Genomic DNA, 15,998 nt, shown 5'->3' with positions numbered 1-15,998 from the left:
GATTGCTGTGAGTTTCAGGCCTGTCTGGGCTACAGACTGTGAGTTCAATGTCAATCTGGACCACATCTCAAAAAAAAAAAAAAAAAAAAAAAAAAAAAAGAAGAAGAAGAAGAAGAAGAAGAAAAAGGGCTGTTCATAAGAGACAGGGCTAAGGAGGAAGAAGAGTAGATCACCCCCTTCCTTTTTCTAGTCTGGGGTTCTTTACCAAGTACACACAGGATCAGCATGAGTCAGGGACATGGGCTATCAGGGACCTAGTGTGGTCAAGCTGTTCCTGTTCATTTATTTAGGTGAAATGAAGACTTCCCTCAATTTCTGGGTCTTTCTTCTTTGATAAGGGAGGTCAGTGTAGGTCCCTGCTTCTGCTTTACATCAGAAGAGATTTCTTTACCAAATATGCATCCTGCTTTGCGGTGACAAACCCGCTTTGGGATATGGAGACGTGTATCAGTAATTCAGCGTTTGAGCAGCATGTTCAAGGCTCTGGGTTCCCTCTGCAGTACCAAAACCAAAACAAAACAAAACCCAAAACAAACAAAAATCTCAGTACAGAGTGTTCAAAGGTGACCACCTCGGGGAATAGTGGACTTTTGAAATTTTGTTTTTACAGTTTGTTCAGAACAAACACTTGGCTGCTTCAAGTACAGTTTAATTGTGCACATCTCCCTGTGTGCATGTGTGCGTTTGTGTGCGTGCGCGCACGCGTGCGTGTACATGCTTGTGAGTATGCATGTGTGTATATTCCTGCTTTTGCTTGTTCTATTCTAGTTTTAGAGCATTGGTAGGCTTGTGCGCCTGGTCTCAGAAGGAGATATAGATGGGGACAGACCCGTGGAACCTGGTTGTCGGGGAGGTGGGGGTGTGGAGACCAGGGTCCAGAAATCACTGTGCAGAGTGGTCCAGGGGCCATGCCGTAAAGTCTTCCTCTTAACTCTCTTTGCTCTGTTTCTCGATTCTAAGCTTCCATCCGGAGAAGGAAAGGGGGTAAGTTTACTCCTGTGATTCTAGGCCTGGCCTGCCTGTCCCTACCAAGGGGTGCTGGTGTGTGATATGTCCAAGTCAGAGTGGTCTGGAGTCTGCAGTACTTTCTTGGTCCTGCTTGGGGATATGGTAGAGACATGGTAAAGGAGTTCCCAGGGGGAATCCCTGGGGGAGAGCACAGCCATAGTCTTCGTGGATTCAGGCGATCTAGGGATGTAACTGTGGAAGATAGTGTAGTGGGGAGAAAGTGAGAGAACTTACTGGGGGGGCAGAGTTGGGGAGGGGGTCAGTCTGCGGAGTTTGGAGGAGTGAGGTGCTTGGGCTGTGTTGGGATGAAAGCATCAGGGTGCTCAGCTGTGCTCCATGCTGTATTTTGTATTTTCCTTCCCCTAAGCCGGCTTCATGCTGGTTGAGTTGCAGCCCAGAGCAGAGCTGCTTCAGATAGGAGTTTGAATCTGGTGGCTCTGAGAAAAGAACTGAACTTCCCCCTCTCAGAACCCTACCTCCACCGGTTGGCTGTTGAGTTCACTATCTCCTCTTCAGGTTCCAACCCCCACCCCGTGTCCTTTGAGGCCCTTTGTCACATGACTTGTGTGTCCAGCATGGCTGCAGGGAACACTGTCTGTGTGGGGGCAGAGATATGAACTGGGTACTGAGGCCCAATATCTGGGAACGTCTTACCTGGAATCTAATGTTGCTTCTGTCTCTTGAGTGGATAGGACTCAGGTTCAGATGTGCCCAAAGCCAAGGGCGTGTGGATTTGTGCATCCAGCATCTTCCTCTCTCTTAACTTCTGATGTACTGGACTTTGCCTGGGTAGAGGAGCCATCTCTGGCTCACAGCAATATGACCAGTAGGATTTCCCCACCCCCACTCTCTTTTTGTTAAGAGCTGTATTCTAGCTGTGTGATAGCCCAGGATGCTAGGCTGTGGTCACACATTTCTTCCAGCTGTGTGGGAAATGGCTGATTCGTCACTTCCTCAGACTTTTCTTTTTATCCCTGTTTGGGTTCCCAACAAGCTCTGCCCTGCACCCAAAGGTGAGGTGGGTGTGGAAAGCTGGTGGGAATGGCTGTACTCGGTTCCTGAAGGGTTTCATTTAAATTTTAAATATCTAAAACCATTTGGGGTTATGTATTTTTTTTTCTTCTAGTTTTGCGGTGGATTTATGTTGGGAAAAAATGCCCAACTTTTCATACGTAATTTCAGTTTTTTAAGTTTTTTTTTTTCTTTTACAGAGACATACAATCTCTTAAGTCCATGGCTCAGGTGACTGTGCCTTGGTAGGAAACGTCACTGTGCACTGCGCCTTGGACGGCTCTTTCTCCTTTTGTCTTTACTTCTTCGCTTTCTGGGCTGGGTGGCCGTAAGGGTCTGTGATCTGGGGTGATGTTCTATGCCTGCCATTTGGTCCCTGGGAAACAGGAGAACAGTGTTGAGGTGGTCACAGCAGTCGTCACGTGAAACTGGGCACATACTGTATATCACCTAGGACCTGTTCAGGGTTGTGGTTTCACCTTTTCCAAAGGGAGTGACTCATCTCCGTACAAAGACAGGTGGGAAGGCCTTTTGCATCTGTCTCTGCACTGTCACCTGGTGATACTGCAAGCCAGGCTTGGGCCCTACCCGTTTCTTGACAGTGGGAACTTTGTTGGCTAAGTACTACATCGTTCAGTCTTCCAGTGGGGCAGAGTATTCTCTCTCTGAGGAACCCATGAATCGTTAGTGAAGATGAGGCCAATGTGCTGGCTGTATCCTCAGCATCTGCAGTGGCCAGTGTGGGCTACATCGGCTAGCAAGGGTGTGGGCTTCTCTGTGCTAATTTCCCCTAGACCTATATGAGGTAGACGCTGCTCGTGACTGTTTTACTAGGCGAAGGTACCGGCTCTCAGAGGTATACATCTAAACAGAGCCAGTGTACAAGGTGGGGGGCTCGATATGCTACGTAATAAGATAGCCTTGGGGGTTAATTAACCTCTACACAACAACTGTTAAATTAGATAGAAGCAGTAGGTACTGGTGAGAGCATCTTGGGGGTTGGGCTTGAAAAGAACACAAGATGTCCTGGCAGACCACAGAAGTCCCTCAGCAGTGGTACTTTGAAGGTGGAAGGGTGTTTAGGACAAATGTCCCCTGATGATGGGCATAGCCTTCAAGAATTGGGTATGGTCTGGGGACAGGTGGAGCCTGAGGCTACTGAGTGAGGTTACTATAGCTGTCAGGCAGAGGAAAACACTGGCTTAATCTACAGTGTCCATCTGCATCCTGACTCTGAGTGGACTCTGAGCAAGAGCTCTATAACCATGTCCCAGACACCTTCAGACACCTTTTAAAGGTCTCTGAACCGTTTCCCCTGCTGAAATGGTTTTCTCTTGTAGTTTAGTCTGATTTCAAACTAAATCTTGCCTCAGCCTCCCGAGAATGGGATTACAGGATTTCTTTTCCTGCTGCCATGATAAAATACAATGAAATGAAATGCTTGAGCGAGAAAGGGTTTATTTTTATTTGGCTCCCAGTTTGAGGGCTTTTCCATCTCTAGTCGGGAAGAAGAGAGTGGTCAGCATTCAGGTTTTTTTTTTTTTTTTTTTTTTTTTTTTTTTTTTTTTTTTTTTTTTGCTGTTCTTGTTTGTTTGTTTGGTTTTGAGTGGTTTGGGGGAAATGGTGTGGCCGGAGTTGAAGGTGGACCTTCCTACATCATTCGCCACAGTCATGATAATCCCTCACAGTGTGTCTGGAGGCTGTTCTCCTAGGTTATTAGATTCTTTTTTTTTTTTTTTTTTTAAAGATTTATTTATTTATTGTATATGAGTACACTATAGCTATCTTCAGACACACCAGAAGAGGGCATCAGATCCCATTACAGATGGTTGTGAGCCCCCATGTGGTTGCTGGGAATTGAACTCAGGACCTTCTGGAAGAACAGTCAGTGCTCTTAACCGCTGAGCCATCTCTCCAGCCCCCGGTGATTAGATTCTATGTCAAGTTGACAACATATGTGGTCAAACATACTGCCTACATCTTTTTTTCTTTTTTTGATAAGGAAAAATACCACTTTTTCTCTCTATTGAGGGGAGTGTGTGACATATATAAGTATGTGCACAGGTGTGCGTTCACCTGCATAGGCACGTGTGTAGGTCAGAGGTCTGCCTGCTGTGCATCTTCCTCAGTCATTCTCTGTCTTACCCTTTGAGACAGACTCTTTCACTGAATTCAGAACTGACCATGTTGACTAGACTGTCTGGCCAGGGAGTCCCTAGGACCTGTCTGTTAAAGACATAGACTACCACACTCCGCTTTTTATGTGGGTGTTGGGAGTCTGAACTCCATTCTTCATGCTTGTGCAGCAAGCACCTTACTCAGGGAACCATCTCCACAGCCCCCAAAGTCCCATTTTGAAACCAGTAACTTTAATAATAATAATAATAATAATAATAATAATAATAATAATAATAATAATAATAAAGACACAAAGGTTTTCATTTTATAGCAGATGTGACAAGAATATGCCCGAGGCTGCCTTGGCGCCTCTCAACCAAGCCTTCTTAGGCATCAGCCTTAAAATAGATCTGAAGTCTGAGGAGTTTGAGTAGGCTTTTGGAGAGGAGAGCCCTTTTCCACACCATACCGATTTCTCCTCTTTCCACACCTCCCATTCCATCGGAGCTGCCTTTCTGCATGGGTAAGAAGGAAGAGCTGTGTCTCCTGTTGTGTATTGAAGCCATCTTAGATCTCCAGCCTGAGTTTTCTTCTTAGGAAATAGCTCCTCTTTGCCAGTCCGGTCCTTGGTTATAATCTTACCCATTCAGCATCTCTTGCTTGAACATTGCTGTCTGTCCCTGGGGTAGTGGTCCCACTAGAAATAGCTTATGAGAAAGTGGTGGAGGATAGGCCATGTGCTGAGAAAAGGCACTGGGTGAGGGGCACTGATCTAAGGGGTCTGTCTTCCCCCCAGTCCTATCTCCCTATGGTTATCTCTGTGGTCACTGCAAGCGACCCGCAGTGTGTCCGGAGGCTGGTCCCCTTGTTGATTGAATTCTTTGTCAAGTTGACATCATACATGGTGTGCCACCACACTGAATTCTGTACAACCTTTTTTTTTTTTTTTTTTTTTTTTTTTTTTTGATAAGCAAAAGTACCATTCCTCTCTCTCTCTCTTTTGAGGGGAGTATGTGTGGTCTGTGGAAGTATGTGGCTTGCAGTGACTACAGAGGTACCCAGGGTCTTTTTAAGGACAGAGCTAGGCTGGTGAAGGAACTGGGACCTAGGGTCTGAGGAGCACAGATGGAATGTAAGATCTAGGTCTCAGCGGTGAGAGACCTAGGGGTCGGGAGGGGTCATTGGCTTCTGCCAGTGCCATGAGGCTGGCATAGGTGGGTGTAGCAGCCCTGGGGCTGAGGTGGCATCTCTTTGGTTGTGCAGAGAAGTTGGATGAGATCCTGGCAGTTGCTGCGGAGCCGACACTGAGGCCAGACATTGCAGATGCTGACTCAAGGGCAGCCACTGTCAAGCAGCGGCCCACCAGCCGGAGGATTACCCCTGCCGAGATCAGCGTAAGCCAGCCTTGGGCCAGGGCTCTGGGATGGTCAGGTCCGGGCCTGGGGATCAGAGGGTCATGCACCTCTCTTCTGAGGTAAGAGTTCTTTATCTGGATCCCTACTCCAGAGGAGGTGGAGCTCTCCATGGCCTCTCTGGGAGACATTTGGGACCATTTCAGCCCGTAGGGTGGCCATAGTTCAGCTCGCTTCTGTGGTTGTAGCTTTTAGTGCTTCTGATCTTAGTCAGATTCTGTGTCACTATGGGATTAGGAGGGTCCGCAACTTTGTTGGGCCTATGGTACAGCATGTCCCTCTTCGGGGGGCATCTGTATCTCACTGGCACCCCTGGATTCTTTCTACCTCTCTGTTCAGACTATGCCCAGGGTCTGAACTTCCTGTTGTGTGTTTATTTCACTACCCATAGACTGTAGGCCCCAATTGAACATGGACACCAGTGCCTTTGTGGTATCTGGTGTATGGGGTGTTTGGTCTAGCTTAGGACGGGTGGGGCTGGATGGAGGACTGGGTGCTCCAGTGCCCTGGAACTTCCATGTCCCTCCCTGACCCCACAGTCATTGTTTGAGCGACAGGGCCTCCCAGGCCCAGAGAAGCTGCCGGGCTCTCTGCGGAAGGGGATTCCACGGACCAAATCTGTAGGTACGGCTGGGCTGAGGGACTGCTTGGGGTTAGGGATGGCTGGGCTGGGGTGGGTGGACTCAGGGTTGGAGGACCCCATCTCTCTCTGCAAAGTTCAAGGATGCCACTTTGTTTCCGGATCTGAGTTAGTTTGTCCACCCGGAGATGTGCTGTGGGAAGACACCTTTGAAATTCTTTGCCCATTGACCGCTCCTCATCCCCGGCCATCCTGTAGTCCTTCTCTTCCTGTCTGTCGTTTCTGCCTTGCGCAGACGACAGCTGCCACCAGCACAGCCATCTCTTGTCCTGCCAGCCAGAGCTCAGCTCCAGTTTCTCAACCTAAAATTGCTCTTCTCCTTGAACCTATTCCATCTCTCCAGGTAGCATCCACTCCTGGTCCTTTCATGGTCAGACCCAGAAGGTCACCTGTAATTGCTCTCTTGTCTCCATATGGTCCTGGATTTTGAAGCAGCTGGGTCTCTCCATGGCCAGATTGAAGCTGCTTTCACTAGGGCCATCAGTAGCCTGAGGGCTTCCCCCTGGCAGGCACCATCAGCTTTCCTTCCACTGACCTCAGTGGGCATTTGTTTCTCTGATCCCTCCTCTATGACATTTCTGGTACTGTGGGAGTGAGTTTCTTGCTCGCCCCTCCTTTCCTGGCTGCATTTGTTCAGCATATCCAAATAGGCCAACTCAAGGCTGCGTCCTTGGGCTCCCTTTCTTCTGTCCGTCATACTGTGGGGCTTTGTCAGACCCTGGCCAGGATCTCTTAACAAGCCCCTGCTGTCTACATGTGGTCCCCTTGACAGGTTGATGTTGACCCACACATCTGTCCACTTGTTCTTACACACTGACCACACTCCCCGTCAGCGTAAACTCCTGCTCAGCCCAATTACAGGCCAGTCATGAGCTTCTTATATGCACACTGGCTTATTTAATACCTACAGTAACCATAAGGGGGTGGGAGTCACTGATTTTCCTAATGAGAGTTAAAAATGGCTTGCCCCAAAGTTACATAGCTCCCTGCCTGTATCTCCTTAAGAATGGATACATGCTTAAGCCAAACAGCTAGCCCAGGGAGTCTGCTACCCATCCTGGGACTCCTGCTTATTACAAGCTGGCCCTAGGCTGGATCTGGGGTCTCAGTTGGAAGGTGACATGTCCACAGTTAGGTCAGTTCAGCAGTTATAATGTGGGTGTCAAGGTACACATATAAATGAGGACTGATTGGGGAGGTCCAGATTCACAGGGGCATTGACATTTGTGCTTAGGATAACGGGGCGAGCAGACACTTCCTGGAGGATTCTGCGGCAGCTGTGTGACAGACTAGCGTGTAAAAACCCAGGTGTATATATGGAAGAGTCCTTCATGAGCTAATGGGGATACTTCTGTAAATGGATGGATGGAGAACGAAGAGATACTACTTTATGTTCTTCCAAGCATTCTGGGTATTCTCTATGGCTTCTCTTCTTTCTTGCCGTACAAGTCTTACAGCAGGCTTTTCTTGTGCCTGGCCCACAGCTTTGTCTTCCCCGTGTCCTCTTGCCACAGATCTGTTCTCTAGCCCATTTCTCTGGCAAAGGAAGCTTTCTGCAGTATATTTAGAACGTGGTATCCCTCCATCCCAGTCCTGTGTGGGCTCCCGTTGTCTCTGGTCCCCAGAGCATCAGCCCTGTCCTGCTTCATCTGGGCTATCTGCTGCTACCTTTCTGTGGCAGGAGTCTTTCCATATTCATCATTGCCTGTCTTCCCCCAGTCTTCCTGGATGGTCTTTCCCAGAGATGACTACTGTAGATCCAGACCTATGGACTTGTTGTATAAGCCTCAAGCTCCTTGGCAAGCCTACCAGTTCCTCCCACCTGAATACAGATGGTCAGTGGGCTAGCAGGCGCTTAACTTTAGTTCTCCATGGCTGGCACACTGCCATGTGCCAGCAAGAGCCCTGGCCGAGTTGTCAGACTCCCTGGACTCCCACCTCAGGTTCTGGCTGTATGTCCTTGGACATGTACTACATGTTGGAATCCCAGGACTATAGTCTGCGAACATGGATGTAGCTAGTAAGGACAGCTTAGGCTTCTCCTTAAACATGGTTGTAGGAAACCATTCTGTTGCAGACTGACAGATAGAGAGGACATTTCTTTAGTCTGGTGACAGCACAGACCCCTATTCTGTGCGAGGCAGGTGATTTTTTTTTTTTTAAATCCTCAGGCATAACCTACCATGCTATTGGTATTAAATTCCACCCCCTCTTTCAGAGTCACGCACCATTCCTGCCTTCTGTAACCTTGAGGTCTATGCGAGTTCTTCCTACATAGCTTCACCTAGCACAGTCTTGTGAATGTTCAAGTACATGTTCCTGTGCTGTGTAGGAATGATATCAGGAGGGGGCCCAAGGGAAGAAAGGCAGGCATTAAAATACTGGTGACCTCAGTCATCTTTTGTGGAGTTGCTACCTGCAGCCTTGAGTTGTAAACTGTAGATAGCCCCATATCAGGGGCAAGTAAGGTCTTGTGCTGAAACAACAAGACTCCTAAAGGCAACCTGTACGAAACTGGAATTCAATCCCAAGTTTACAGCACACCTAGCCTTACTAGTCCTGAGTCAGCAGAGCCAGAGACAAATCACGTCACTGTCCATCTTTCACTTCCTAGGTCCGGATTGTCAAGCCTCACTGTTTAGGACTCTGCTTCTTCTGTCTTGCCATGACATGGGAGGTTCTGTAAGGATCTAGTGACATCTCTAGACAAGAGGTTGGGGTTCGTTTCCAGGGAAGCATAGTTTTATAAGAGACAGACCCGAGTGGGGCTTATACCCTGGCCTGGGGCAGCATAAGACAGCAGGGGTAAAACTGGAACATGCCTCAGGTGCTTGACTTTCAATTTCAGTTTAGTTATCCATCTATTTTTTTTCCTTTCATCTTCCTGCTTTTAGGCTCTGGCTGGGGTACCAGCTTCCTAGTTTCCACAGGCCCATCCGTGAGGGTCTCTCCAAGGAGCCAATGAGGCTTCTTTCCCAGCCTCCTACCTGCCTATCAGTGTCAGTTCAGATGTACACATCCATTCTCCTGCGTTCCGTCACTGATGTTTTACTTTTGGTGTGTGGAGGGGGGGTCCTCCTCTTTTCTTCCCATCACTGGCTATGTCAGGGTTTCCTGCTTGTTCGACACTGTGAATGTTTCTGAGTTGCTTTGCTTCTCCTTGATGGGAAACCCTTAAGCGACCCCCTAGGTCCTCTCCACCAAGTTTAAGGGGCTGCCTGTACCTTTCTGGTGTCTTCTCATGGCTTGCTCCATGCTCACACAGGTTGGGGAGATCTTGGCTTGAGTTCAGGCAGTCAGAGTTTGGGTCCTGTCCCAGATCCTCTTGGGGTCCCTCCCAAACCCTCCATCAGAGCTCTCCCTACCTGGAACAGGACTTGGCATGGAGTGTGGGTGTACTGCAAAGAGCTCTTGCTGTCTCCCTTCGCCTTTCGTGGACCCTGATCCCATCTTCCTTGGTGGGGCTGTGGCCACTCTGGGGTGGAGGATCAGACTAGCCAGTGGCGCTGGGTCCAGAGAAGTCTTTCAATGGCCAGCCATCCTTGCCAGACTTACCTGGCCCCTCCGTCCCCAGGGGAGGATGAGAAGCTGGCATCCCTACTGGAAGGGCGCTTCCCTCGGAGCACATCAATGCAGGACACAGTTCGTGAAGGTCGAGGCATCCCGCCCCCGCCGCAGACCGCCCCGCCACCCCCACCCGCGCCCTACTACTTCGACTCCGGGCCACCCCCCACCTTCTCACCGCCGCCACCACCACCGGGCCGGGCCTACGACACTGTGCGCTCTAGCTTCAAGCCAGGCCTGGAGGCTCGCCTGGGTGCAGGGGCCGCTGGCCTGTATGATTCTGGCTCGCCTCTGGGCCCGCTGCCCTACCCTGAGCGTCAGAAGCGTGCACGCTCCATGATCATATTGCAGGACTCTGCTCCAGAAATGGGCGACGTTCCCCGGCCTCCCCCTGCAGCCACACCGCCTGAGCGTCCCAAGCGCCGGCCTCGGCCGTCAGGCCCTGATAGTCCCTATGCCAACCTGGGCGCCTTCAGTGCCAGCCTCTTTGCTCCGTCGAAACCACAGCGCCGCAAGAGTCCGCTGGTGAAGCAGCTTCAGGTAGAGGATGCTCAGGAGCGCGCGGCACTGGCCGTGGGTAGCCCGGGACCAGTAGGTGGAAGCTTTGCACGAGAACCCTCCCCAACGCACCGCGGGCCCCGGCCGGGCAGCCTTGACTACAGTTCTGGAGAAGGCCTGGGGCTCGCTTTTGGCGGCCCTAGCCCTGGCCCAGTCAAGGAGCGGCGCCTGGAGGAGCGACGCCGTTCCACTGTGTTCCTGTCTGTGGGTGCCATCGAGGGCAACCCCCCCAGCGCGGATCTGCCATCCCTACAGCCCTCCCGCTCCATTGATGAGCGCCTCCTGGGGACAGGCGCCACCACTGGCCGCGATTTGCTGCTCCCCTCCCCTGTCTCTGCTCTGAAGCCATTGGTCGGTGGTCCCAGCCTTGGGCCCTCGGGTTCCACCTTCATCCACCCTCTCACTGGCAAACCCTTGGATCCTAGCTCACCCTTAGCTCTTGCTCTGGCTGCCCGAGAGCGGGCTCTGGCCTCGCAAGCACCTTCCCGGTCCCCTACACCTGTGCACAGCCCTGATGCTGACCGCCCTGGACCCCTGTTTGTGGATGTGCAAACCCGAGACTCTGAGAGAGGACCCTTGGCCTCCCCAGCCTTCTCCCCTCGGAGTCCAGCCTGGATTCCAGTGCCTGCTCGCAGAGAGGCAGAGAAGCCCACTCGGGAAGAGCGGAAGTCACCAGAGGACAAGAAATCCATGATCCTCAGCGTCTTGGACACGTCCTTGCAACGGCCAGCTGGCCTCATTGTTGTTCATGCCACCAGCAATGGACAGGAGCCCAACAGGCTGGGGGCTGAAGAGGAGCGCCCGGGTACTCCGGAGCTGGCCCCAGCCCCCATGCAAGCAGCAGCTGTGGCAGAGCCCATGCCAAGCCCACGAGCCCAGCCCCCTGGCAGCATCCCAGCAGATCCCGGGCCAGGCCAAGGCAGCTCAGAGGAGGAGCCAGAGCTGGTATTTGCTGTGAACCTGCCACCTGCTCAGCTGTCCTCCAGCGATGAGGAGACCAGAGAGGAGCTGGCCCGTATTGGGCTAGTGCCACCCCCTGAAGAGTTTGCCAATGGGATCCTGCTGGCCACCCCGCCCCCAGGACCGGGCCCCTTGCCCACCACGGTACCCAGCCCGGCCTCAGGGAAGCCCAGCAGCGAGCTGCCCCCTGCCCCTGAGTCTGCAGCTGACTCTGGAGTAGAGGAGGCTGACACTCGAAGCTCCAGTGACCCCCATCTGGAGACCACAAGCACCATTTCCACAGTGTCCAGCATGTCCACCCTGAGCTCGGAGAGTGGGGAACTCACTGACACCCACACGTCCTTTGCCGATGGACACACTTTTCTACTCGAGAAGCCACCAGTGCCTCCCAAGCCCAAGCTCAAGTCCCCGCTGGGGAAGGGGCCGGTGACCTTCAGGGACCCGCTGCTGAAGCAATCCTCGGACAGTGAGCTCATGGCCCAGCAGCACCATGCTATGTCTACTGGGTTGGCTTCTGCTGCTGGGCCTGCCCGCCCTCGCTACCTCTTCCAGAGAAGGTCCAAGCTGTGGGGGGACCCCGTGGAGAGTCGGGGGCTCCCTGGGCCTGAAGATGACAAACCAACTGTGATCAGTGAGCTCAGCTCCCGTCTGCAGCAGCTGAATAAAGACACACGCTCCTTGGGGGAGGAACCAGTTGGTGGCCTGGGCAGCTTGCTGGACCCTGCTAAGAAGTCGCCCATTGCAGCAGCTCGGTGAGCAGGGTGATGTGGGGAGGGGCCCGTCCCCCTGTCTTTCCATTCCTTTTGTTCATCTACAGGCTTCCCACTGTTGTTCCTCATTCTGTCCCATCTCTCATCTGTCTGAGGCATGGGTTCTTCCCGTCCACCTTTTTTTTTTTTTATCTTTGTCTGGTTTTGCTTTGCAGTCTGAGGTAGAAGGCCCCTTAGTACAGCTGCTCTGTGGATGCCTTTGGTGCAGGCAGTGGGACTGGGTACCTGTGAGACCCAGGTATGTCATGAGACCTCCCAGGACCTGCTGGAGGCCCCATTGCAGGCTTGCAACTTTGTATTCCAGCTTCTAACTCAAGCTGCCTTTGTTTTATCTTAGCTGAGGATCTTCTCACATTGTACTCTGGAGCCACCTTCCCTCTTAGCAGCTGTTTGACCCTGTGGTTTCTGCCCTGTGGTTCCCATTTTGGTTCTGTTTCTGCTCCTATGGCTGCCTCATACGGCTGGTGTTGCCTCTCCTGGAGCAGCCCCCTCCCTCTATTCTTTTTCAGGCCAGAGTACATTGGTTCCTTTTCCTTAGGGACTTGATACACATTCCTTATGTTCTGCCCTAGAAACGTTCTGTGTTATGGCACCTCTTAGGACCCGTCAACACAGAATCCTGGATTTGATTTATAAAGCTCCATCGACAAGACTTGGAAATCACACCATCTCTCTCACCTACTTTTTCTTTCTTGTCTTGTTTGCCCCCTCCCCCTCCCCCCTTCCCATGGTGATGGAGAGGGGGGAGGTGACAGAGGAGGTCTGGGTGGTACTAAGGTTGTTAGACTTTGTAGGCAGAAGCTGCCAGAGTACCTGGTTGATGCCTCAGGTCCTTTCTTGGCAACCTTCCCCAGGGCTTCCATGTGGACGGCATGTTCTTGTTCTGGTGACAGTTTGTGGCCGGCCTCTTGTCTGTGTGTCTCAAGCCACTCCTGCCTCTGTCCCAGGGTTCTCCTGGGTTTGGGTGGGATACCACTCCTGACTCCTACCTCCTTCCTTGCTTTTCTAGATGCTCTTCACTGTTAGGAGGACAGAGTTCACAGAGTAGTGCGCAGGTGCACGGCTGAAGTGAAGACCTTATGTCTTCTTCAGAGGGCCTGCCCGTTTACCGTCTTCCAGTTTAGGGTCCAATAGACAGATTCAAGGGAGCTTGAGAAGCCCACTTTGCTCTCTGAGAGGGTTCAGGGACATTCATGCCCTTTTAGCGATCTGTTCTCCAACTTTCTTGCTTTCTGGCCTCTTCCATCTCTTAAGTCTGAAAGCCCTTCTCAGAACCGCAGTGATGAAGGCACCCTTAGAGGGGCAGAGCCATGGACCAGTCAGGACACGTGGCTGGGGTCCCAGGTTTGTGGTCCACAGAACTGTGTTTTCAGAGATAGAGGTGTCCTAATTCAACCTTAATTGTCCCATTTTCTTCCTCCTTTGTCTTTTCCCCATCACCAGCCCCTCTGTTTCTTTCTGCCTCTTTGCTCGATGCAAGCAACAGTGCCGTACACTTAAAGTATATAGCGTATTGCCGTGCCTTAATAAACAGGTACTAAGCCAAATGAACGGAGAGGGCTTAATTCAAGTGCTGCGTCCTAAGGCAGATTTCCTGGGAGCACAGATCTATCGGGCCTCTAGTAACACCTTTGGGTAACACTCCCATATGTGCTTAGTGATTTCATGTTGCAGAGGTAGACGCTTGCTGTATAGCACGGTTACTGCGTTTCTTGGGTATATAGGTGACACGCTATACGGAGCTTTCATCGGGGATTTCAGCTTCACCCAAGTGCCTTACATCCTGTTCTTCCATTTGCCTCTGTATTTCATTCTGTTCCCACTCACTCCCACCCCCAGTCCCCCTTTTTGGTTTTGGAGACAGGGTCTTGCTATGCAGTCCGAGCTGGCTTTGATCCTCCTACCTGTCTCCTTGGTGTGAGCTGTCACATCCTCGCACCTGGATGAAACAACAGGCCTCTGGAGTGTGTCCTGCCACCTACCACAGTGCTTTCATTTCTGACTGCAGGCATGGGGCACTTGTGGTTTTTGTGTGTGTGTGTACATGTAGCTTATTTCAGACCTGGTCTTCTGTCTGGTCTTTGTGGACATCCTGACTTTGATGTCTTTTGGGACTGTGCCTCAGCTCTGCCTTTGAGCCAGTGGGGACTGGAATCCAGGATTCGGGTCTCACTTTGGGATAAAGATCACGAATGAGCTTTCCCCTTAGAGAACTGTCCAAAGTGTGTGAAGTTCTGATGTCTAGGTGTGACTGTGTCCTGGCAGAGGTCACACCCTTGAACCACACCTTTCCTGAGTCTTACCTACCGGGGCTCTTCTTTCTCTTCCCTTGGATGGAGTTCACCAAGGAAATGGCCCTCTTTGTTCACCTCCTCTGCAGATGCCTCAGGCCAGGCAGTGATACATTCTAGTCACAGGTGCTCAGCAGCCTGAACGGTTTTTTGTGGACAAGTTAAACTTGCCCATGTTTCAGGGGGAAAAGCTCAGTAACTTGTACATCCACTTTTTTACACTGGGCCCAGGGCCCCTTGTTGGGTTTGAAGATGGAAGGCACATTTTTGGTGCTATTGCTGAGGTCTGTGATTCCTCCCCCCCCACTTCACTTCAGCTTGCAGGTCGCCCCTGCTGAACAGATCCTCTGTCTCCTTGGGCTGCATCTTGTTTATTCATTATTTAAAGCCCAGCCTCGGGCTCCACACCTGCTTGTGGACCTGCGTCTTGTCTTTGGGTCTCACTTTTGGACTTGAGTCTTACACGTGGTTTGAAACCCACAACAGTGTTGTTTTGCTCTGGCTTTCAGGGTCTCTGTGGGGGGGGGGGTGCTGGGGTTTGAACTCCAGACCTTGAGCATACTAAGCAAGTGGCCAGCCGCTGCGTTACCATCTGCTTTGTTTTACTGAGCTATGAGGCCTTTCTTTTCTTACATTTATTCTATGTGTGTATGTGCATGCACATTATACACACTTTATGGTGTATGTGTGGAGGTCAGAGAATAACTTGTGGGAGTCAGTACTCTCTTTGTATTTTGTGGGCACCAAGAGATTGAAGTCAGGCTGTCAGGCTTGACTGCCTAATGCTTTCACCGACTGAGCCATCTCACCAACCCAAGATAAAGGGGTTTTCCACAGAGTGTAGGCTAGTATTGAACTCACTGTGTAGCTCAGCTTGGCCTTCAGCTTCAAATAAACCCTTCTGCTTTTGCCTCCCAAGTGCTGTTTTCACAGGTGTATGCTGGCATGCCAGCTGACTCAACTTTATACCTGTCTGATCATCATATATACATATACATGTTTATATATTATATATTGTTCTTAAATATTTTCTGCAGTAACTTTACAAAATCTTTAAATTTTATTATTATTATTATTTTAATCACATGCTTTGTGGATGGTCAAAGTGTGCTGTTCTTTAGACCTATTGAGGTCACTGTGAGATTTCACAGATCTGCTTTCCAATCAGATTGCTCCACGAAGCCCTGTCCTGACTGTTTTTGCTATAGGTCCTGTCTGCATGATAAGGGGATGGACAAAGCCTATATTCTGGGGTAGTCATACATGAAGGTTTTTGAGTCCACTTGGATACTGGGGACAGGATGCATCGTGTCCCTGCAGAGCACTTGCATGAAGTCATATGCAGATGCATTCACTGAAGTCCCAAACTCTGCTAGGGAACAGAGATAAAGAAGATGAGACATGGGGACACTGGACATGTTGGTGTTGAACAGGCGGGGAAATGAGGAACGAGGCCAAGGCAGCAGAAGGGACATAGGCAGAAGCTTCGCAGCTTTGCTTGGTCTGTGTTCCTACTAAGAATTGTCCTGGAATGAGGCCTCTGAGTTGCCGAAGGCCACGGGTCTAGATCTGACCCACATGAGTGCAAAGGTGGCAGTCCTTGGTGTAGAAGCGAGGCCTGAGTGTGAAGGAGCCTTATCCTGACTGTTGGTACCAGTGGGCTGAC

General features: G+C 50.9%; 1 protein-coding gene across 5 annotated transcripts in view; it reads left to right on the top strand.

Moving 5' to 3' along the window:
• Nucleotides 1–15,998, top strand: part of SHANK3 (SH3 and multiple ankyrin repeat domains 3) — a 59,237-nt gene that overhangs the window by 37,071 nt on the left and 6,168 nt on the right. For all 5 annotated transcript variants that reach the window (XM_080939885.1, XM_080939886.1, XM_080939888.1 and 2 more), the window contains 3 exons: nt 5,401–5,531; nt 6,089–6,173; nt 9,764–12,023. In XM_080939885.1, coding sequence (XP_080796011.1) covers nt 5,401–5,531; nt 6,089–6,173; nt 9,764–12,023 — 2,476 coding nt within the window. The remainder of the gene's footprint in view (nt 1–5,400; nt 5,532–6,088; nt 6,174–9,763; nt 12,024–15,998) is intronic.

The sequence above is a fragment of the Micromys minutus genome (genome assembly GCF_963924665.1).
Source record: "Micromys minutus genome assembly, chromosome: 27".
Classification (NCBI taxonomy): Eukaryota; Metazoa; Chordata; class Mammalia; order Rodentia; family Muridae; genus Micromys; species Micromys minutus.
The sequence above is the reverse complement of the archived record's forward strand: the minus strand, read 5'-3'. Positions and strand labels throughout refer to the sequence as shown.